This window comes from Pieris brassicae, chromosome 1 (assembly GCF_905147105.1).
Source record: "Pieris brassicae chromosome 1, ilPieBrab1.1, whole genome shotgun sequence".
Classification (NCBI taxonomy): domain Eukaryota; kingdom Metazoa; phylum Arthropoda; class Insecta; order Lepidoptera; family Pieridae; genus Pieris; species Pieris brassicae.
The window spans coordinates 15,644,181-15,668,346 of NC_059665.1; the positions used below are offsets into that span (position 1 = coordinate 15,644,181).

The window sequence follows — 24,166 nt, forward strand, 5'->3', positions numbered from 1 at the left end:
TTAACAATATTTTTAAAGTAATAGTAATCATAATAAATAGGAAATTAAAATAAATTTAAAAAGTTTGGTCCCTGTGACCTGGGCACCTTAAACTTATTTCGCAATGTTACCCTCTATACTCAGCATGGACAATGGCCTCATGCATATGAATAAGATTGTTCTATCCAATAGGCTTAAAATCGATTCCCTAGCTCCGTTTGGGTTTTTGTCGCTCGTCCGGTGTTAATTGACTCCCAAATTGAGACGCAAACACGTGACCCTTATCGTCGCAATGGGGAGCTATTGAAATGTTTATCTTACCATTATTAAATGATAGTTATAATATAGATTCATTATCGAACGTTAAAAATATATAATAACGCGTTTATATTTACAATTATTACGGAACGTGTCGTGTGTTTATTATACATTAATGAATGACTTCGAAAAAACAGATTTTTCAATTTTATGATATAAATATAATACTTCTTTTTTGTGATCTCCTAAATATTGATACCGCTGGATTTACAGAGTAACCTGCTGCTTCTGAAAGCCTGAAATTGGCAGGAGGTGGCACAGAACAGGGAGCGCTGGAAGAGTCTCATTTGGAGACCAAGATACTTTTTGGGTCACAGAGCGAAGTGAATGTGTAAGTAAATTGTATTGTCTGTCTATATGTCTTACCAGTTTCCTGTTTTTTTAATATAATTATTTTTCTGCGAAACTGTTTAAGTAAACTTCCAATACTTTATATTTTTTATTCACTTTTTGCATCCAATTTAATAACAAGAAAACTTAAAAAACATTAAGTTACCTCTTCCAGGCAGCCCAAACTAAAGAAATGTGAATACGCAACAATGCGTTACATATTTTATATTACAAAAAATATGTTAATCATAATATAAAGACTAATAATTCTTAATATTAATAATGACACTAATATATAAACTTACTAAAACACAGAAAGAAAAGCTAAAAATATGACTTTAAAAATTATTAGACACATGAGTTACATTTTGACAGTTAGACATTGAGTCTTCTTTTGTTTTTATGACTGATGTGTGTCATGGTTGTAATGGTTGCCTAGCAACGCATCAAGTGGTAACAAAATGATGACTTGTTTCTTATAACTTCTCACACTAGTAATATACATACTTTGTTCACGGATACTTCTCTGCTATCAAAGAGAATAGTATAGTTTATTAGTTATCACAAATCAATTAGTTATAATACGATTGTCAAGTATTATTATTTCCATTCCATTAATTTTTCAGCAATTTTAGGTTGTTATTTTATTTTACTATGATAGTTTATTTTTTATAACGCTCTTCTACGTTCCCCTCACTGGGCTCAACAAGAGTAGCGACTCATTTAAGTGGTACACTGTTAAATCATCCCTCTGTTATTATAAGTAAGATAGTTAAGATGAAAAAACTATGAAATTTTCATATTTTTTTTATTGATTTATTGACCAGACAAAACAAAGAGTTTCTACGATAAAGAATTCTATTTCCTAATAAAACGTGGATAGTTTATTGTATGATCGCGAGTGTAACTACTGAAAGTCACGGATGGCTTATGGCGGTAGTCTTGAAAAACACATTAATAATAAAATACCAAATCCAGTGTAAACCGCTTAACTTTGAGATTGTCTCGTGTGCTGGTGTCTTTAATTAGTGCCTCCAGATGTGCCTCGTCGCGGGGGACTGCCACCTTGGTGATTGTATAATTATCTTTTGAGAGCTCCACAATAGATAAGTAATAGGCGGTAGCGTGAAAACATTATTTAATGGTAATTAGATTTATTTCTTAATTTGCGTATGGAGTATTTTGTATTGTTTAATTGGAGAAATGATATATATCTGACCTAAAACATACCCAAATGGTATTATCAGATTTTGGTTTAGAAATTGGGGCTGAAATTGATAAAAAACTAACTATTATTTATGTTTGTACCTACCCTACACAAAACAAACACTTCTATTGGTACACTTACAAAACAAATATAATTTAAAATAAACATTGACTGCCAGTTCAAAGTGCCAGTGAAAAGAACTGGCATTAAAGTGGTAAAATTATTATTTTTTGATATTAAATTAATTTATATAGTAGGTTAGAAACGCTATATGCCATCCCTTAAGCTGCGCACGCCTCACAAGCGTTTAATTTGGTTAGATTTCCGAGAAAGGCCGAACGAGGTGACGAGCCATTAAGTAATTAGTCCGTGTGTTTACGCTCACTGATAGATATGCTCATTATCACCGCGATTATATTTATAATTCATTATTGAATTGTCTGCACGAAAGACACGCTTCGGAAATGAGGTGCTAAGGGACATAATTTCTTTGGAATCTTAAATTCAATTGGCGTTATATATTATGTATGATACTGACTGAACCTTCGTGATTTTCAGTCGAATTATGGATTACCGGCTAAAAAAATATTGTTTCGGGTTAGTTGCCTCAAAAGTATAATCGTGTTTTGTCGTTTTATCTGTATACGGCGTATTAATTGTTTCACTGTTTCCAAACATTGTTTACCGTCTTTAGAACTCAAAGGTCTATAAATATACTTAGGAACAGAACACGAACCGAAATCAGGAAAAGATTACCATTCCCTGAAAGGTCGGCACACACCCGCCGGCGTTGTAGGTGTCTATGGGCGGTTGTCACTTTATCAAAAGGCCTGCTTAACCATAAAAAACACATAAATATCGATAAATTATTAATATTCTCACCTGTGTCTCAGTCACATTAAGAAGTTTTGCCATATCTGCTCTTTCGCCTGACGATAAATATTTCTTGACCTCGAACAACTTCTCCAGCTCAAAGATCTGTCGTCCAGTGAAAGTGGTTCTTGCCTTCTTGCGTCTACCAACACTTGCATCCTCTCCTTCTTCACTGGTCATGGACCCCTCGCCACCAAGGGGTGAACGGACGTCATCTGTTGACTTCTTGCGTTTTATTAGCTTTGAATCTAGAAAAAATATTGATATTAATTGCAAGTAATGTGGAAGAATATATATTATTTATTTCTCTACGATGGACAAATAAGTATTATTTCTGATAATATTTTAAGAAGAATAAAATAAATATCAAAATGAATTTGTATTTACAAATATAAAGCAAAAAGAAAATTTAATTTTAAAGTTTGGTCTCTGTGACAGCGTTCCTTTTGCCGGCATTTCCTCGCTGTATTGAATACTTATTCGTTCAACGAAGAAAGCACCAGCTCTGGGGTTACCGGTTCCACCTACCAGGCGCCAACTTAAATCTTTAATTAGCCTGTGCACTTATATTTGCGCCGTTTATTAAAAAAAAAAAAATATATCTAACAAAATGAATGAAATGAATAACCCCGGTGATTTCCTTCCATTTCAGCTTTGATTTACCTTGAATACCTATTAAAACTATTATATTTGTATTATTCTTTGTATTTGTTTTATTTTTTTCACCGTAATCGTCATGTATTTTAGATATTTGATAACTTACTGCAGATTATGTATTATAAAATAGTACTGTAATAATATTAGGTAAGAAATAGTCTTATTTTATTAATTTAAAATGAACGATAAATTATCAATATGCAATCCGTAAATTGAAACCCGGAGATGCGCTTTTGATCTGTCACTTCAAACCCAACTCGAGAGCCAGTTGCTAAAAATAATAAATTCACTAGAATTCAACAATTTTGACGCTTAACATTTGGCGTACGATATATAAATTGTTCATTGCTAATGTTTCCTCTTAATGCCACTAAATCAGCGGCTATATTGCTCGCCGCTTATAATTTAAGTACGTTATAGGTAGATTATTGCTTCTCTCATTAACGATGTGATATACGACAAATTATATTCCTAAATAGTAGGGTTAATTTTGTATTTTGCTTATGTTATCACAAAATATATGTGTGTTTATTTACAAAAGTTAAGATGGACTGCACTTTAACAACGTTATGTGGTTTAATTATGCTAATTAATAACTAAATATATATGATAAAAAAATGAAAAGAGCTGTGGCTTCCCAGCGAACAGAAATCCTCGAAGCAGTAAGGTAGCTCCGTGAAGCATGCGAAGAGCCCAAAAAACTTCTGAGGTCCTTCCTCAAAAAGCCAGTGTAGGCTGGTTTAATTAGACAGGAATCCGGAACCAAACTCAAAAGTATATTCTTTACTATATATATATATATATTATTTTTTAATACACAGATACACTGTGTATTAAAAAATATACAAAAACGTCATCAAAATGTATGTGTAATGTTTAAAAATTGCATAACAATTGTCTCTATCTATAAGGGTTCATCTCTCTGACACAAATCAAATGATCAAAGGTATTTCAAATAGGTGTAATTGTAAATTAGCAGGCGATAAATGCGACGTATTGCAAGCAAGCCCTTTGGAGCGGACGACAATTAACATTTTTGGCTCGGTAGCAAATATGCATACTTTTTACTCTTATTTAGCGTGATCTAAATTTAACCAGATAGCCCTCATTCATACGTCTATAAATATCTTAATTTTAAATTTATTTTAAATTAATTTTGATTTATTTTTATTGTAAGACATTGGCGAGTTGTGCGTTCTATTGTTTATTCTTTAACACGAATTATATCAGATACCTTTTTTTGTTTAGTGTTCTGTATTATTCATAAATGTACATATAATATTTTATCTCGCTTTTTTTGATATATAACACTCGTGGGACAACATTTTCAGTGTCCATTTGAATACTTAAGTAACTTTGTGCATACCTTTTGTAAATTGTATATAGCTTATATTATGTATATTACTTATTAGTAGGAATTAATTCATAAATTTTATTTGTTGTGTACAAATACTGTAGTAGTTAGTCCTGTATGCATATTGTTATGTGATGATGGTAAAATGTTATCTAATTACCAAGAACTGCGATGTTAATGATCATACATAAAAATATGTTACGTGAGAAATTATACTAACCGTGTGATGTAAGAAGGTAAACACGCGCACGAGAGGAGCGAATAAAGACTTCACATTTACACTTTAAAAATACAGTGGCGCTACAACCTCTAGCGGTCTAGGCTCCTTCCTGTAAATGATTTCTTTGTCGGACACATACCGTCGATTTTGTATCTCTCAAGCGTGCTGATATTCTTACATTTTTTATCGTTACTAGCCAGTGTTATTTTCACATAAAGAAACAAAAGTTGGGGCCCAGCCTTGATTTGAACGACTTTAAGGTAGAAAGACCATGCGACTCAGGCCAACACTGTTCTTCTACTTCGAGAAGTTGTTATGTAATAAATTTTAGTTACTAGTAATGATAGATAATCATTCATTTTTTATATTCAAACTAGCGACGTTGGGATATATGAAAAATGGGCCTAAGGCTTTTAACCTGTGTAAGGTATTGACAATTTAAAAAAAAATCGTGGAATTTTTTCGCAATTTATTTTACACATATTTGTTAAGATTCTCGCTTCGCTAGTACCATGAACCGTACATTATGCAAAATAACAGCTGAATCTGCTTACTCTGGAGTCACACGTCGCCTAAGACTAGATATTAATTACATTTCGCGAAATATGAGACGTTCTTTACATTGTTCATGTTATGTTGCATTACTTATACGTATGTCGCAGCCAACTAGCTTAATAAGCCGTTCAATTGACAGCCTAGCCTCTTAACTAAACAGCGCTGTTTAATTATCGGTCTGAAAAATATTCAGGCAATCAATATCAAATAACTAGGCAAATGACATGATTTTTTTTATTTTTGACGAAAATATTTTTATTATGGAATTTAAGATACAGGTACACTCATTCCACGTCATTACATTTGTAACTCAGACATCCCTTCTCATCGTCAAAGAAGACAGGGAGCAGGCCTTGCCTAGCCTGTTGACTGTACATTTTAACTGTTAATTGAATGGCTTATAAAGTTAGTTGGCTGCGACATATACACCCTTATAAAACCTATTTCAGTTAAATCGCACCGTTTTAACTAAAATCATGTTTCCTTCTTTATCACAACCTTAATACATATGACAGAAAGAGACGAAAGAGTACTCTTCACGTACCTTCAAATAAAAAAACCTTATAAAATGTTTAAAACGAATATGAGGAATAGTCAAAAAGGAGAGGGCTTCTTTGCTTATAACTTCTAAACATTACTATTTCAACGGAAATCGAGTTATTATCGTCAGGTGAGTTGGTGAACCTAAGCATCAAGGCGAGCTAGTTTCAAATATAATATTACCTAGCTGAAGAAATACCAAACTTTATTTCTCCATTAAAGTTCCGAACCATCTAGATCACTCATACGCCAACGGTTCCTAGATTATAATCACGAGTTTTCTGTCTGTAGACGTAGAACCAGATAAGGTACTCTTTACTCGGTTAACACAAAATATCTATTCTCGATTCATTCTCTTTTATTGACAACGCACAATTAACAAGCGAAACAAATCACGCGCACACATTCATTCACACATATACGTACGCATTTATATTATTTTTTAACAGGCCGATCCTGATTTTTTTCTGATTCAACACTCAGATTTATATTTTTGCTGTTGGCTACCCAAATAAATAATAATAAAAAATAAAACTACGCTTTAATCAACAATAAGACAGGAAACTTCAGCGGTATAAAGACAAATGCTTTACGACGCTCTCTAGAAACAAAAATAACACATTAAAGTTTTATTCGAGAGCAAATTAACAGCGTTTTAACATTTACTATTGTCAATAAAGTAGCGGTCGGGCGGAAAAATAAATTAGCTTTGGATTAGGATAGGGCCCAGCTGGGTTCGCGAACACGCAGGAAATGCACGCCTGTGTAAACATTGTGGTCCAGTGACGTCACAGGAATGACTTCCGAGAATAGGACAGCAGCAGTGCAAGTCATAGTTCAAACTGTATTATGATAAGTATACAATGCTATAGACAAATCAGAAAAAAAATTTTTTTATCATAAATTTATTGGATTTTTTTGCAAATGTTATACATACTACATACAAATGGTACTCAACTAATATTTAGAAGTAAAAGGTTGTCAAATGTTACTGTCCACATCGTATCCCTAACTTTCGTACTAACTACTAACTGACGTGAGACTAATCTTAAATTATCGTGATTCATGTGTACTTTTTTCATTTAATTTTTCATGTATTTAGTTTAGTTTGTTTTTTTTGTTCCTACTTAGTTTTGTCTTAATAACTATATGTAATATGTACTTATTTTTGCACTTTTTATCTATCTTTTTTCGTACAGTGGTAGCCTGGAAGACATCGCTCAAAAGCGATAGGCCGCCAGTCGCCCTCCTTCCATCCAATTATGTTCAATTTTTATATCGTAATACAACGAAGTGGTAATAAATAAAAATTATAAATTAATTAATTTAAACTAAGATTTCCTGGTTTACTAAACTTACTGAAAACTTTAATTTCCCAATCAATCAAGAGTCGTATTCCCAAAGCTCTTCACCTAATTCTAAAAACGGTTAATAATTAACTAGAAGTGCATCTAAATCACACAATACATCAATCAAGAATGGTGTAACCCCAAACATCGTTAGATCGACAACGCGCTAAACATTTAACATCAAAGTGGGACATTCAGTATTTATTGGGCTATTAACTTGCGGGAGAAAAGAAAATAATTGACGTTAGTTATTATTGGAATCGTTAAAAACTTTAATTCAATTATGGATCTGGGAACTACATAATTAACGTCTTTGATGTGCCAAATATTATGATGTTCTTAGATTTAAACGCTGAATTTGTTCGAGACAAATTCTTTGAGAATTGACTACATAACCTAAAATGTGTACGAATAATTTACCTGTAATAATTAATATAAAGCAGGCCTAAGTTACAGCGTGCGCCTCGCACCCATGAGTTAGTAGGCTCGAACTCTTGCTATTCCGCCAATGGACGTTTTATGTGTCATCAATCATCACGATGCTTTCGCTTTAGACCCAGAAAGTCGACGGCGATTGCAGGGAAGACATCGCTTGTAGTAAAAAAAACAAATGATTACGAAACGGGACAAAAATCTGAGGCCTAGACCCAAACGGTTGCTGCGCTGTTTTTTTAATATCTGAAGTTATATGAACGATTGTGTTTTATTATATGAATTGGTGAGCGTCGATACGTACGCCGATAGTCCATTCACCGATGTACATTATCATATCAAATGATATGGATTTTGATAAAGATTGAAAAAAATGTTGAGATCGTGTACTTATATTATATATAATAACAACATAAACTCAATGCGATTCACATTATAGTACTCGAATAAAGGTTTTTTGTTTCAATAATTTTAAAGGAATTAAGTCCTATTTAAGGTGACACTGAATGATGACATCATCATCCCATAGCGTTGACTTTCCACAGTTAATCTACATGCAATTAGATCTACTTGTATTTTAAATATGTATAAAGTAATTAGATGTTTACTGTTTTGCTATATTAAGTAACTGGTAACCGTGAGAATGTTAAGTGTAATCTTTTATGGCAAAGCCGTTATAAAATATGTAGGAAAAATACAAAATTTGTTTCATTGATAATGACTATCATTCGGAGCCCTAAGATTGGTAGCTTAAGCCTGGAAATCAACCCTGGGCTCGTGCATTTGGATCACAGCAGGGGTCTTATCTATTTGCGCATATACCACCCAACTGAGAAAAAAAAGTATTTCTTAGATCGAAATGCACTGTGTATGTTAGGCACAGAAGACTCATCACCAACTTGTCTTTTTAAGAAAAAACAAGCTATTCAGACATTTGAGACTAAAAGCAAGGGTTGTAGCGCTACTGCTTTTTTGGTGTTAGAACATCCCAGAGCCACAGTGTGACTCCTTTGGTGATAGTGTTTGTGTCAGCATCAGTCCCAGTGTAGTATTAAAGTATGGTTAGGTTAGGTAATATATAAACTATATTCGTACGCATACACTGCTGCACTAATAGAGATACTGTTTAGTAGTGTACATAGCCTACCAGCTGTCCGCTCACAATGTGGATTTTATTAATTTGGCAAGAGTTTTGCGCCCTCTACAACATTCGTCATATATCTACACACCTTAGGTGTCTATTTTATTTATTGCTTTTCTCTATCGTTCTACGCCCTTGATAACTGGCAATAAATGTAAAATTAGAAGCATTTCATATACATTTCTTTTTTGGCGTTCATAAGTGTACATTGTGTTACCTATATGAATAAATGATTTTCATTGTTTTATTGATAAAGGCATTCCGTAAGAGAAACGCGGCCGGGACTTCATTTTATTATAAGGATGAAATTTAAGATTATAGCTATTTTAATAATATTAATTAATTTTATTTCGCTTTGCCAGCATATAACAATATAACCAACGGAAACAATTCATTATGTATGATTTACTATTAAGTCTCATTAAACCAGTTGTAAACAACTGGTCCATTACCATGCATAAGATGAAGAATACAAAATCATTGTGTCGATTTCTATTTGGAGCTTCTGTATAGTGCACTTATTCGCGAACTGGTAATCTAGACAAGTGATTTATCTAAGTAGTGTGGAGTGTAGAAGATTAAAGCGATCGGAGGAAGCTTAAGTGTCCGCAAATATAGACTTTGTGTGAGTTCGGTGAGAAGCGATAGCGGAGCTGCATTAAAAATATATTATTAGCCAAAACCAGAACTGAGCAAATAATATTTTTCTAGTAGTCCTATAGACATGCTTAAGATAGTGTACAAAGACCGTAGGACCTATATATAAGACTCATATCGTATTTAAATTTCCAAGATAAAAACATCTTCGTGAAATTCTATAATTCTAAGATATTTATTTACTCGCCAGCGCTTCATCCTTTCGCTTGTTTCGCTTCGAAATTTATTTGGAGTGACATTCGCAATTAGGTATAGTTAATTTTTTAAAAACGAACAGATAAATGAAACATCTACATTAATATTATGCGAAGACACATTTAGTACACAAAAAGACAGGAATCTTTAGAAAGACAGGAGACAATTAAATTAAAAATTTATTACGTACGGCAGACGTATTTAGAGCTAAGGCTAGACACAAATCTGTATCGACATTGATGTATCTTACGACATCTACCGGTTTTGAAGTGTAAGCGAAAGCTAGTGTATAGTATAATTTGTATATAATATATTAAATTTGAAACATAATTTTCTGATTTGTTAATGGAACCTGGCGGTTTTGAAATCTAAGTGATTTGACGATGTATTACTTTGCCGTACGGCCAACTGTTAATTGCGCACATAAAGAGAAAATTCCATTGGTTTTGGCACTCAAGGTATAAAACCACTTTGGTTTAGATTGAGCATGTGCTTATCGTAGAATAATAGTTGAAAATAGCTAAATGTTCTTGTTCTTTATAAAAGCACTATAAAATACACATACATATATATATATGTGTATTATGTATATAGATGAAAATAATTATATAATAGAATATGTGTTTTATACTATTGCAATTATATTGTTACATATAGCGACGACGGTATTTTAAAATGAAAAAATAGTAATTAAAATAAAACAGACTTTATAAAATTCATTTATACTTTCAATAATTTTTTATCGTCATTTGTTATCATTTCATCTACAATAAATAATACACAGAATAAACGAAGAACGTTTTCATATTTAGCTCCATAAATCATATAATCTGTGCCATAGGAAAGAATTTATCTCTGTCAAGTGTCACATGCTATCTCCATTGACAAGCTAATACCCAAGTTAAACCATAGACTAATAATAATCTAGTCATATTTATTATCTATATTAAATATTTAAAAATAAATTGGCAACCCCGACGACGCAGCTGCATCGCTTGATAGCTTATTGCTCGGACATTCGAATTTAATTTTACCAACATCTATATGCATTCGCATTTCTCAATGCGGACTCTATACTAACTAGATTAGAAATCAATATTGCTTAGCCGATGTATTTATAAAGTTGTGCAAAATGGCTCCCGATTAAAACGCCACAATAAATGCAAGCCAAAGGCTTGAGCTTAGAATGAACCTATTTTCGCCACATTATGTTTTGCAAATCAAATGGACTTTTAAGCTTATATGTAATGTTTTATTAAAGCACATTTTGTTACGTCATTCAAACTATTTATCGTTAAGTAACAATAAAACGTCTCTAGTTTTACGAGTATAATTGAATTCTAGAACCAAAGTATTCTAGAATGGCTTGATTAAATGCATCATTTTTTTAAGGGACATGGTTTCTAAAAGAATTGAATAGTAGAAGACTGTCAGTTGTACAAAAAAAAGTTTATATTTGTATTATTATACTTGTTACCTATGTCCTAAGGCCTATATAGATATTTAATTTACACACACACTATTTTACAATTTTTATAAAGTCCAAAATAAATAAATTTGAGTGCAATTAAGATAGATATCTTAATTGCACTCAATAAAACTAATTGCGGCGCATAAACGAACAAAAGCGTCGCATTTAACGACTATTAATACGCGACTAAAAATATGAACGTATAGCCCTGAACACTTTCCACTAATTGACTTTGATTTACAACTTGGACGGTTAATACTTATTTGAACAAAAACGGCATAAGTCTCGTGATTGGTTATTGAATCAATCTTTTTAAAAACACATACATAAGATTCAACTTTGTATCAACATGTATGATCATAATTGAAAGATTTACATCAAATGACACAGATTATTATATTTCACTAGAGCGCTTGAACCAATACTAATGATTCTAATCGTGCGGTCCAACCAATATTTTCCTAGGAATATTGTTTATTATTCTTTATGGGTGGGAATCGATTACCAGTTACCACATATTTGTTTCAGTGTATTTTCATGGCTGTTTGCCATTAACGAAAATATCACTTCACATATAAACTATAAACCTACCTACTCTTGGTCTTGCTCGTATAAATATATCTCTATTATTAAACGAGATAACAAGCGACCTTAGAAGTCCTTTAGACACAGTTAAACAATTATTTTTTTCCAAAGATTATTTTATGGGACGAGTTTGTGGGTATCCACAACACCAGAAAGTTTTTAAGTATGTTGCAGGCCTTTAAGGAAGGCTCTTCTCTTGAAGGCTCCTGTGAAGTTGAAAAGGTTCGATATTTCTAACCAATATCGTAAAGTCAAAATTGCGTTAGTATATCATTACTTATAATTAAACGTAAAGCTAGTGCTATCTACCGTTACCCTTATAAGCCGATTATAGTATTTACACTTTGCCCGGAGCCCGGCATCGTTTAAGCCGTCCGGTTCAATCGATGACCCATTAGTCTGTTCGATTAATCGATCGACTTCAAACGATTACCTACTCGAATAGATGAGTCGATTCCGACCACATTAATGTTATTGTTTATCTTTGATCAATTCATTGGAAATACATGATTTATTTATAAGTTATTCATGTATATTAATCGGCCTAGATTTTCTAAATTATTTTGATTAGATAAAGAGGAGACTAATGCAATTTAGCAGTTTTCTGTGGTTATTGAAAGAAATTTATAATTTGTGTCAACTGTACAATAAGGGCATTTATGTTAATGCTATTTTTTTTAAATTAGTTTTTATAATACACTAGAGATAATATATTTTATACAAAGAAAATTTTAATAACATCAACGAGTCTTAAAATGGTAATTTTGACATATTTTATTAAATACATAAAAAATAAATAAAAATGTTAAAGATATATTCTAATAATAAGAAAAGTAATAGGACAGTTCAAGGTTTAAAAACAACTTACCTCGACTGAATTTCTCTTCTTCACTCCAAGTCTTAGGCACAGACAAGTTTAAGGGTTCTTCCTTAACACTGGCATTATCACTATTCCTACTCCGCTGTAGCAACTGTTCTTGCAGTCTATTCTGCACTAACTTATTGTCCCTCTCATGACCGAACCTTTTGACACTCATTAATGAACTAACAGTCTTCTTAGAATCCTTATTCAACCCAAGAATGAATTCTATCGTGTGTGGTGTCGGCATCTTCGGAGGTTTACCATAAACGTGTGGATGCCACGAGTCAAATGGATCCCTACTTTCGTAAGTCTCTTGTTTTTTACTTTCGCATTGCCATACGCCGTTTTTATCACTTTTCTGATCGTCTATTGTTTCTGTAACATCAATTTCTATATCCTTATCATCATCAACGTTGATTTTACCCTCTGAACCACATATATCTGCGTACTCTGCATATGTATCGTTGGAATCTACATTCCCAATATCCGGCATACAATTTGACACGACTGTTTGCATTTCCGTTGTGTTTTGTATGTGTTCTACTGAATCTTGTGTGTCGCACATCTGTGTCTCAATGTTTCGTTGAATCTTGCATGTTTGTTTTTATGATTGAATCATTTAATAACTCTGGATTGACGGCTCGTTTGATCTTCTTTGAAGTGGTGTACTTCCTGTAACAAACGATATGTTTGATTCAATTTAACTTGGTGAAATTTATTTTTGGATGGTACTTAAGATTCTAGAATTGAAGGATTCTAGATTATAGAATACTATTTTGTGCTGGTGGCACATAATAAGTGGTTCTTGAAAACTGTTATATAAAACATACATACATATAACAAAATACTTGACACCAATTTGATAAAAATATATTATTTAATAATACTTTACTATTGTCGATATTTTGTTCCAAACTGAACATACAAAACATTTGGTCAGTCCAAGCACTGATTGATTTTTATTGGAATCGATATAGGGCTGTCAAAATACATCAGTGAAACAATCACCCGTTTTAAAATATAGATACAAAAAAATACTGATTTCTTATTTTTTACTGATTATTGTTAGGAACTCACATATATTTAACGAAAAGTTACTCAATAAGTAGATTAAAGTCTATATACTTATGTAAATATGTCAAATTAATGACATCTCACGGCACAGAAGCAGACTACCGCTTTTTCGAGTCCCATTAATCGAAAACAATATATTCATGTTTTGCTAGTGGAATTTTGTCAACCCTAGTTATAATAAATTGCTACAAATCGTATGTCAGTGTGATAGCGAGGAATATCTCTTGAATACAGTACAGGCGAAATTGTTTTTACGCTAACATACTTCCGCACAGTTTAACTATTATTTGCGAAATTTGTCAAATAATGTTGTTCCAAAACTGTGAAATTTTGAATGAACGATATGTTAGCCTTTAGGTAAAAGTATAGGACTTTTGTCCTTGGCTTGTTTGGTTACCCCGAACGCCTGAGGTTATCTAGAGCCACACTAAGTTAACAATAGGGCAAAGGCAAAAAATGTTGCAATAGAATTAGCAGTACCTCGGGGTTTTCCCGCATGACGCGGTTTAATTTAGCCTTCATCAATCAATTAACTGTCAAACATAAAAAGATCCATCTTAATTCATTTAATAAAGTAACGTTAATTATTAACCAGGTATTTAATTAGTTTCTAAACAAACGTTCTACCAAACCTCTTCAGCTTTATAACGTACAATATGTACAATAAATGCATAAGAAAAACATAAACAGCGCCCTTCCTCCTTGACAAAAGTGACAAAAAATACTTTCCATGACTAAAACATGCTTTATTAAAATCAATAATCTACTCTCGTACAAGTTACGGAAATCCGCGCGCCGTGTGTGGGCCCTTTGATAACACCGACCACCTCTATCATATAAAATGTCATACATTTATAAACCTTACTACGTTTTAATAAAAGCCATCTATAACCGTGATAAGATGTGATCATAATTTTAATAGTCGGAAGTAGCGAATATGTTTGATATTTGACAGAAAATCAAAGTGAATGTAAAATGTAACATTTCCTAGTTTATTTTTGTTTCCTTTGATTTTTAATATGAGATGACAGGATGAGATCTGAGATGATTGTTAAAATAATTTTCTGCTATTAGTTTTATTAATCAAAAATTTAGGATGTAGTTTATCATATATTATCTTAATGCTTTTGATAAAAATATTACTGATTTGAATTGATAATTTTGGAAACTAATTTCGTTATTTATTCAATATACATACATATTTTTACCACGATGAGTATTGTAATACCTAGAACGAAATTATATAATCATTCGTGTTTTAAAAGATAAATACACTTTAAACCCAAATCGTGGTTGAGCCTTATAGACCCTGATAGCTTTAAAAACATCCCAGCTACCTGAACCTAATCCGACCCCTAGGGCTCCGGCTGTAACCTTAGTACATATATTACGCTACATAATTTATACGTAAGCCCTAAGTTCCATGACATAATATGTTTCACTAAAAGACTAGCTGCTCCCCGCGGTATCGCTTCCGTTAATGTAAGCGTTGTACTTAGGTATTATGTTAGGTATTTAGTATTCAAATGCAGTCAAGAGCAATTTGATTCAAAATAATTAAAATTAATATCGTAGTCTGAATATTAAATAATATGTTTTTAAAAACAATTATGAAAATAATGTATTACATATTTAAAACAACCTGGAAATATATTATAGATATTTTAGGAAAGAATTTCTTTTTAAATTTAAAGTTCCGCCGTAACATTACCCGTTTACGCAGCCCACGCAACAAAAGCTGTCTAAAAAATCACAAATCGTATTGTATACCGACTTATATATAGACTTTATTATACTTTAAATATATATACTTAGCCAACTTTAAAAACCTTCCTCGGGTTTTTGACGTCTTATAATGACGAATAATTTTTCATATTTTCCATCCATTCTTCTCAGCTCCTATTGATGCGTAATGCTACATCATCATATCTTGATATACCTCAATAAATGGACTATCGAATAATAATAACTATTTCATTCTAACTTTACCTAGTACATTCAAAACAAACAAAGCTTTACAATATATTAATAGTAGGCTCTATAGGTATATAGGTATATAGGGCTAAAAAATGAATCACTTCTATAATATTTGATAAGTAATGTTATCAAAATTTTATTTATCATATGGTCACTTAAAACTATACAAAGCGATTACCGAATAAAATACCTGAGAAATAATAGTCAAATTTTGTTTCTCATTCTATTTTGAATTTTACCTTTATCTTTACATAGAATTCTGTAACAGTTCTTGGAAATTGAATCATTCTCATGTGTTTCGAACTTTAAAGCTTTTATATCGACCTGTGGTTGTGATATTAATCAACAAGATTTGAAGCCTATCTATTTATTTATTTTATTTATTTATTTACACTTCGTTACACTACAAAATAAAAATAAAAATTAACATAATTAAATCAAAAGGAGGGCAACTGGCGGCCTTATCGCTTACAAGCGATCTCTTCCAGGCAACCACTGTGAGTAAAGAAAAAAAAAGAAATGTATTAAATTAGATAGGCAAGTAGTGCAAAATACATGTAATAAACAGTTATTAAAACAATAACTAAACAGGAATAAAATATTAAAGATACATTAAAGATAGAAAGTAAAAAGACACATAAATCACGATAATTTAAGATAAGTCTCACGTCAGTTAGTAGTTAGTAAGAAAGTTAGGTATACGATGTGGACAGGTAATGTTTGTACAGAAGAAATTTAAAGGAAGATAAAGAAGGAGCTAAGCGAATAGGGACGGGAAGTGAATTCCAAAGCCTAACTGCGGTTATCTATTTGCAGTTTTTTTTTACAAATTTTTTTACAGAACTGGGGGTTACCGGGCACCGAGCAGGAGGCTTACCTGATGTTAAGTTATACGGCCACCTAAGGACGATCTCAATGCCAGAAGATTTATGAGTATGTTACCGACCTTTTAAGAATAGGTACTTTCTTTTCTTGAAGGACACACACTCAAATTAGTTCGGAAATACTTCAGAGGGAGCTGGTCGCACATAGCTGCCTGAAATAACGCTTTACATTATTATTTTACATTATTAAGTTCCTTGGACTTTCAGTTTTATTACACATATTATATTACAGATTATAACTACATTTCATTAATACAGCTGTTTATCGTTACGGACAAGGCCCGATGTAACCGTGGCCTGGGAAATTGCTGGTGGCGCTGGGGTCCGTATGGACAGCTAGAGCCGTATGCACACAATTCAGTAGCACCGGGAAACACGTATATATGTTATAAACGTAACGCATTTCCCAAGGATTAAAAAAAACGATAAATCGTGATTGTCGGTAAATCTGAGGTCTCACGACCCCATTGTTTATTGAACTAACCAATATAAATATTATAAAATAAAACATTTTGTTATTTTGAACTGCCTATAAAGGGTTGTAATACGACTTACTGACATTATGTTTTGTAATTTTTTACGCGCCTTTAATTTTAGAATGCCGATCTTTAAATTCCAATTACTTTTTTGTAATCTGTGAACATAAATCTATGTGTTTATTGTTCAGCATCTATAACAAAAATACTAATTACCTAACTTACTTGCTTACTATAATTTTTATCCGTATATTCCACTCTATGTATGCATATACATTTTTTTTAATAACTTCGTTTACGTGAGATAATCGAATTTATTATAGATTATAAATAAATGTTTTCATATGAAAAATTATTGCTAGAAATGCCAAACGCACAATAGATGTAGTGTTAGCACTACACGCGTTACAATTTCACTAATCAAGCGAACTAATCACTTTTCATTGACGTCATGCTAATAAGCCGTTGTGCAATGATACACCACGAATTCGTATTAAATAATATTTCCGTTAAATTAAAAAAAAATGTTTTCGTAAAATTGTTTCATATAATATGTACAGTCAATAAGGCTTTATCGCTTATAAACGTCACACATGTATTCAGCCATTTACGCTTAAGCATAAGCTTCAAAATAAAAACGGCCCTTTAATTTCTATCGTTTGGAATTCTATAAATTCTAATTTCTATAAAAGACATTTGACATCTTAACTTTTTCGATAGAATTACAAACGCTATAGACGCTAAACATGGAGCATGGGCTGGAGCTTAAACACGCGACTTCCGACTTGAGACCACCATTAACCACTCGGTCAAGACTGCTTGATGATTCACAATTAAAAGCTTCTATGGGCAAATTCACAACAGAATTTTCGCTATTGTTATAAACGATGGTAAATTTTGATGAGCTTTCTAGTTCAAAAATCCTAATCAGATGTCAATTGATTAACTAGACGATTACAGTGACTTTGAGTTTAGTAATTTAAAGTTCAGTTAAACATGTTTTTGTAGATATGTAAGAAACCGTATTGATTATAAGCTTATAGGACTTATTACTTTGAGGTTGTTTCAAAATTGTATTGTATATCGTTGGTAGTTAATAATTCTTACTACGAACCAACCTCACATCTTCGTAAAATATTAATAGTAAATGAGAATTAGGTATTAAATTGCTTAACTAGAATCTCTATAATTGAGTACCCAATAAAACACGATCTCTAACAATATACTATTCTTTTTATGTTATAATTCATTTTAAAAGAAATAAAATTATTTACGTTTACTTACGAAAAATAAACATCGTTTGAATTGCCGTTATAACGACTAGGGTCTAAGGTAGAGAGAATCCTGTGTCTGTTTCGTTGCTTAAGCTTAAGTTGTTAAAGCTTTTATACCTGCCTACTAGAAATAATAAATTCTTGCTATATTTGATTGCCGTGATGAATTATTGGTTTTTCTCGATTCATCTTTGATATACTTTCACAATTAGTTTAATAATAAAATTCGAGAATAGTTTTTAATATTTTGTATGTATTTTAAAGCCTGATCAACTATTTGAGTGATTATAATATAGATAAGATGAATTACAATTAACAATTTAGTAACAATTTGTAACAAAAGTTAATTTTCTTAATATAATCACACTTAAACATATTTATATTAATTTCAAAAGGGAATAAACATTCAATTCTCCTTTGTTTTTCTCATACAAAACCTAAATATTATCTTAACGCTATTTTCAAGAGGTTTGTGAGTGTTTTTCGTGTACAGCTTTTGTAAGTTACATGTCGTTAGTTATAAAACCCAACGAAATATTTAAATAACTTCACAATATATGCCTTTGTCACAGAGTTTTCCTCATACATTTATAGAATTAGCTACATAGTTACCTGTGTAATTATTTTATTATTTTAACCTTAGTCGAAAAAACAGAATAAGAATGAACTAAATACAAAATATCTTCAATAGTTTAAATTTTTGAAGTGCTGGTCTATAATAGAAACTGAGATATTTTGCATAATTTACTACGCTTTCGTTAAATTAGGATTTATTAAAGGAGAATACAGTATTTTACGACAGAGCCAACAAAATTCCAATAGGTTGAACAAACTCTGATATATTTATAAAAGAATTGATTCGAATGTGATTATAAGAAAGATTTAAATGAACATTTATCATTTGTAAAGAGTTCATAGCTAAAGCCCTTTTCTCTATATATATTTAGTCCTATTTATAATTGTAGTTTGCGAATCCGTGGTTTTATTGATATAATGAAATATAGAACGATCGAACATTCTAATATGGTTATCGATAATAAAGTTACAAATTGTTTGTTATTTTTTTATATTATTATTTATCGTATGTACTCTTAATATATCGCCTATTACCCTCAAACTAGATAAAGTATTGTTAGAGAAAGAAAAAAATTTAAGAAAATATTTTTTTTATGGTTTGTTAAAAAACTTTAAATATTTTAACTATTTTTATTGATAGTTTAACTTGCCTACATATCCTAGAATACATTTAACATATGCAGTTTTATTAACAATAAAATTACTACTAACGGAGATAGACAGGAAATCAACATTCCTGTATTAACTAACTTCAGGTATAAATTAGCGTATTATCTCTTTCTATGTTGAAATATTGTTTTATCTCTTTCCAATTTACCGTGAAATTTAGTTCAATAATTAAAATGTGGATAGGTTTTATCCCAATTTAGAGTTGAATTCATTACCATCAAATGTATCATATAAGCAAATTGTAATTACACAATTATTGTATAAACGATTAGAATTTAAAACAGCAAACCATCACAAACACTTTTTAATTACTTTGTTAAAATAACGATCCTTGTGAGAACTCAACCAACGTATATTTCTTAAATTTAATACGTAAACAAACACTTGCTTTATAAATAAAATAAATTTGATTCTTATCAAAGTGAACCAAAATAATGAAAACTGTATCCGATCCGTTATTCTCAAATTATCACACATTAACTATCTATTAAAATAATAATACTCGTAATACAAGATAATCGTATTAAAGTAATCATCTCACCTGACCGGTTCGGTATCCGTCAATCACAACACAAAGGTCACAGGATTAATACAGTAACAATTCATTACTGAATATTGATATAATTGCGAATCGCGAACAATGGTTGTCGTAACCCAATCGAGAAACGGTCCAGCCGCGACGATTCTCACAGTTAGACTAACTCGCATCCAAATCGCTTAATTTTATGAGTTGTTGCCTTCTCCACCCCCTCGCATGCAGCGCCCGGCTAACCTTTGACAAACGTTAGGTTAAAAGTTCAGAATCTTCATAGATGCAGTTTTAACAATGTAGCGAAATGTACATGAGGTTTAGAATGCTTTTGTTGATTAAAGATATTCGTGTTTATATCTCAGTACAGAGTTTGCGTAATCCAAACAGAATACTATGTTGCTACTATGACCATCTGTAATAAATACAAAGATAGAGAAACATTAAAAAGAATATAAAATCTTGCTTTATATCACAAACAATAACATAAACAGGAAGAAAATGTGCTATATAGCATATTGAAGATTACAATATGGTTCTATCAATTATATTAGGTTTTATTATGATAATTATTGATACCTTATTAATAGTGTATTAAAGTAATCGATATCGATTTTAAAACTGTTTATTTTGTATAGATAATACAATTAATATTTGCAATGTCTGTGGAATTTTGTGTATTTGCATTACCATTCAAATTACAATATTGATAAAATATATAAATTACACTGTAATCATGACAACCATAATATTACTTTTTGTGAAAGATAAGGCAGCAAAAAATATTATCGCCTAAATAGGAATTATCTTTTTCACTAAATTGTATTTAAAATTAATTTTATGTAAGATCTGTTAGTCTTAACACAGTAGTTTAAACACAAATACTACCGATTAAATTTGGCAACCTCTAAACGGAATGTGTACGAGTATGTATACGTATCGTTAAATGTGTATGCAAAACTGGAATAATATAGATTAATTAATTATTGATAGACGCCGTTACAAAGTAACGTCGGTGAGACCGTTTAGCGGCGGCACAGTAGCAATAACTCAGCGCAGGAAATCACGTCATCGCTCTATTACAGCACGCACACTGACTCACACACACAGGCTTACACCATTTGTAATACACTCATTATCTCAGCTTGGTAAGAGACGGTGCAGTTAACATAAAATGAAACAAATATAAGTAAAATATACATAACATTTCACTGAAAAATACTTTTCTTGGTAGGATTAAATTGCTAATAGTACTAGATACAAAGTTTTTACTTGCGTTACAGATGTATGTAAATAGAGAATTAGCTTTTTATTCAAGATTTGCCTATTTTAACCTCTTTTTCAATGTCAGACAACAGAATAATAACTGACGAGCATTATTACGGAAATGATATAATTGTAACAATTTTCTTATAACGTTCATTAAATCCTGTAAAATAATTAAATTTGTTTTTGTGACTACAATGATTAACGTCCTCGTTTTATGAGTCGCACTGTGTTACAGTGAATAGAGATTAATCGTAATTGTGTGCGTACGATCCGTCACTTTATAACGAGTTACTATTTGACAATATTAACGTGTTTTATATGTGTCGGAATAATTGTCAATAACATTATGATAATGTAAATGAATTTTACAATAATTGAAGTTTGTACCAAAGAAATTATCATATATAATCAATTAGTTTTGCTATCAAAAATTGTGCTATCTTTCGAGTCATGTTACCAGTGCAAAAAGCAAACACAATAGGTAATTACGTTCTCACTTAATTGTGACTAATGACGATCGAATTCAGATGCGGCGATGTTTTTTGTAAAGTCTGTCAATTGTCAATTAATATCTCTCAACAAAAATAAAATCGAATGGACTTTAAGTTCGCGCGATATTAGCGCGTTTATAGTATGTCAATCTTAAAACATAAGATAACAAACTTCATGGCTGTGTCAGTTTAAGAGTACCTAAGTTTATAAATACATTTTTATTGGTAGGTAATATAAATTGTTCATAAAGCACATAAATTCTATAATTACATTCGCGTTACTTACATTCAACGCAATAGTTTTGGCATAAGTGAGAACTCGTGGTAGGAGTCACTTTGCACCTCATTTTGTGCGGAAAGCTATCACATAATAATGAAACACGTATTGTTTCTGTGACACGCGGTTACAATACAATAGTCTGATGTTACTACTTCATTATAATTTATGATGAAGTAATTTTAACTCTAAGCTGCGTTGTAAAGCTTTTCAAATTATTCCTAATGAATCCATAATATTATATTATATCTTATATCTAAAGACCGGTCCAATTGAACAAAATTTAATGATTAGTTGACTATTTATTAGGCTGAGAATCGAACCCCAAAACTACGGCTATTAGTAATTTATTTTTCTGGAATTTTTCGAGAATCGCACTAAGTTTAGTTTGGAGTACAGTTTTAGGTCTACCATAACTACTTCTAATTCCCGAGCAAATCTGCTATTGGAGGTTGACATATTGCTTAATGAGTATGATCCTATGAATTAAAAAAATATATAGCTTACCGAAAAAGAACTGACTTTCTACAATAGCATTAACAATTAGTGTGGCGTAATTCGCCTACGGGCTACGGCGTAGCAACAGAGCTTTAACTGCGCTAATTTTAAATTTAGAACAATTGCACGTAAAAATGTAATTATGGTAGTTCTAAAATTGAATTATGTCCCATTTTAAGAATTTGTTTAAAGTATTCGAATCTTGTTTATACCAAAATTATTGTACTACATTTATAAAGCGGAAACATTATAGTTTTATATTAAATTATCATAAATTATAAAGACGTAAAATTTATAAAGTCATTTTATGTGTTACTTTTATGACCATGATTATAAGTCAGCGTAGGCAAGTGGCGTAGGCAGTTTGTGATTAAATTAATCACTTACAAAGGGTTAATACTAGTAGAGTTTATTGACCTCCTTCCTTGAAAAAATAAAAGTATCTTATAGAAATTTATTTTTATTGAATCAAGTGCAATTATTTTTATTAATCGCATACACATATTAGCACAATTTAATTTTTGGAATCTAAGTAACCTGTATAATCTGATATCTGTATAATCGAAGAAAAAAACTATTATTAATAAAAATCTAAGACAATGTATCATAGTATGCATAAATCGCTGTTCCGATTGCTTTTTAGTGCTTTTAAACACTAACACAACTCACACAACACAACCGAAATAGGGATTACTTAGTTAAATATATATTTTTCTTGATTTTCATTTCGTAAATGTTTGATCCTTTTTGTATATATTATGTATTCTATCTTTGGCTATATCTTTAGTATAATTGTTTTTTTTTATTAAATATCATTAATATTAGCTGTAGGATTAGAAAATAAATTAATAATGGTTTTAATACTATAGGAGAAATGGCCGCAGACGTATATACGTCTTGCTAACGTAATCTTTAGAAATTTCGTCAAAGCACCAAATCAAACAAGCTTTCATAAATATTCATAATAAAAGAAGCCATAATTACCAACCTTCGAAAGGAGACTATACGACGAAGAATCTTTGCGTACTATATATATGCCAAGTGTATTGCAATATTTCTCTGTATTAAGTACTTTTAATGACATGGCATCTGGTACCAACAACAGTGCGCCTGCCAAATTTTAAAGCTGATTTTTGGTCCGTTTTTGAAGATTTTATTATTTCATTAATCAAACGCAAAAGCAAGTAATAAGCAATCTGTCAGTGTTTTTTTTTTATTATAAACAATATTTCTTTTACTTACCGAAAAGCGTTAGACATTTTTTTAAATATCTCTATTTAGATAGTTAAGACAGCAATTAAAAAGGCCATTTGACTAATAGAATAACATTAATAAAAAAGACTTCTTCATCACGTGTGTCAAGCCGTCCAGGCTTAAGGACCCTAATAAATACAATGTTGCCAACTTCAAAAATTTCCCTAAATACATAAAATACTCTCTCGGGATT

At 31.3% G+C, this 24,166-nt stretch overlaps 1 protein-coding gene across 1 annotated transcript in view; it reads right to left on the minus strand.

Annotated features, from left to right (window-relative positions):
• Positions 1-20,331, minus strand: part of LOC123715718 — a 48,676-nt gene extending 28,345 nt beyond the window's left edge. Inside the window, exons 1-3 of the mRNA XM_045670968.1 lie at positions 20,197-20,331; positions 12,732-13,397; positions 2,717-2,955 (exon numbers count right to left, since the gene is read on the minus strand). Of these exons, the coding sequence (XP_045526924.1) occupies positions 2,717-2,955; positions 12,732-13,290 (798 nt within the window). The 5' untranslated portion in view covers positions 13,291-13,397; positions 20,197-20,331. The remainder of the gene's footprint in view (positions 1-2,716; positions 2,956-12,731; positions 13,398-20,196) is intronic.
• Between the last annotated feature and the right edge of the window lie 3,835 nt (positions 20,332-24,166).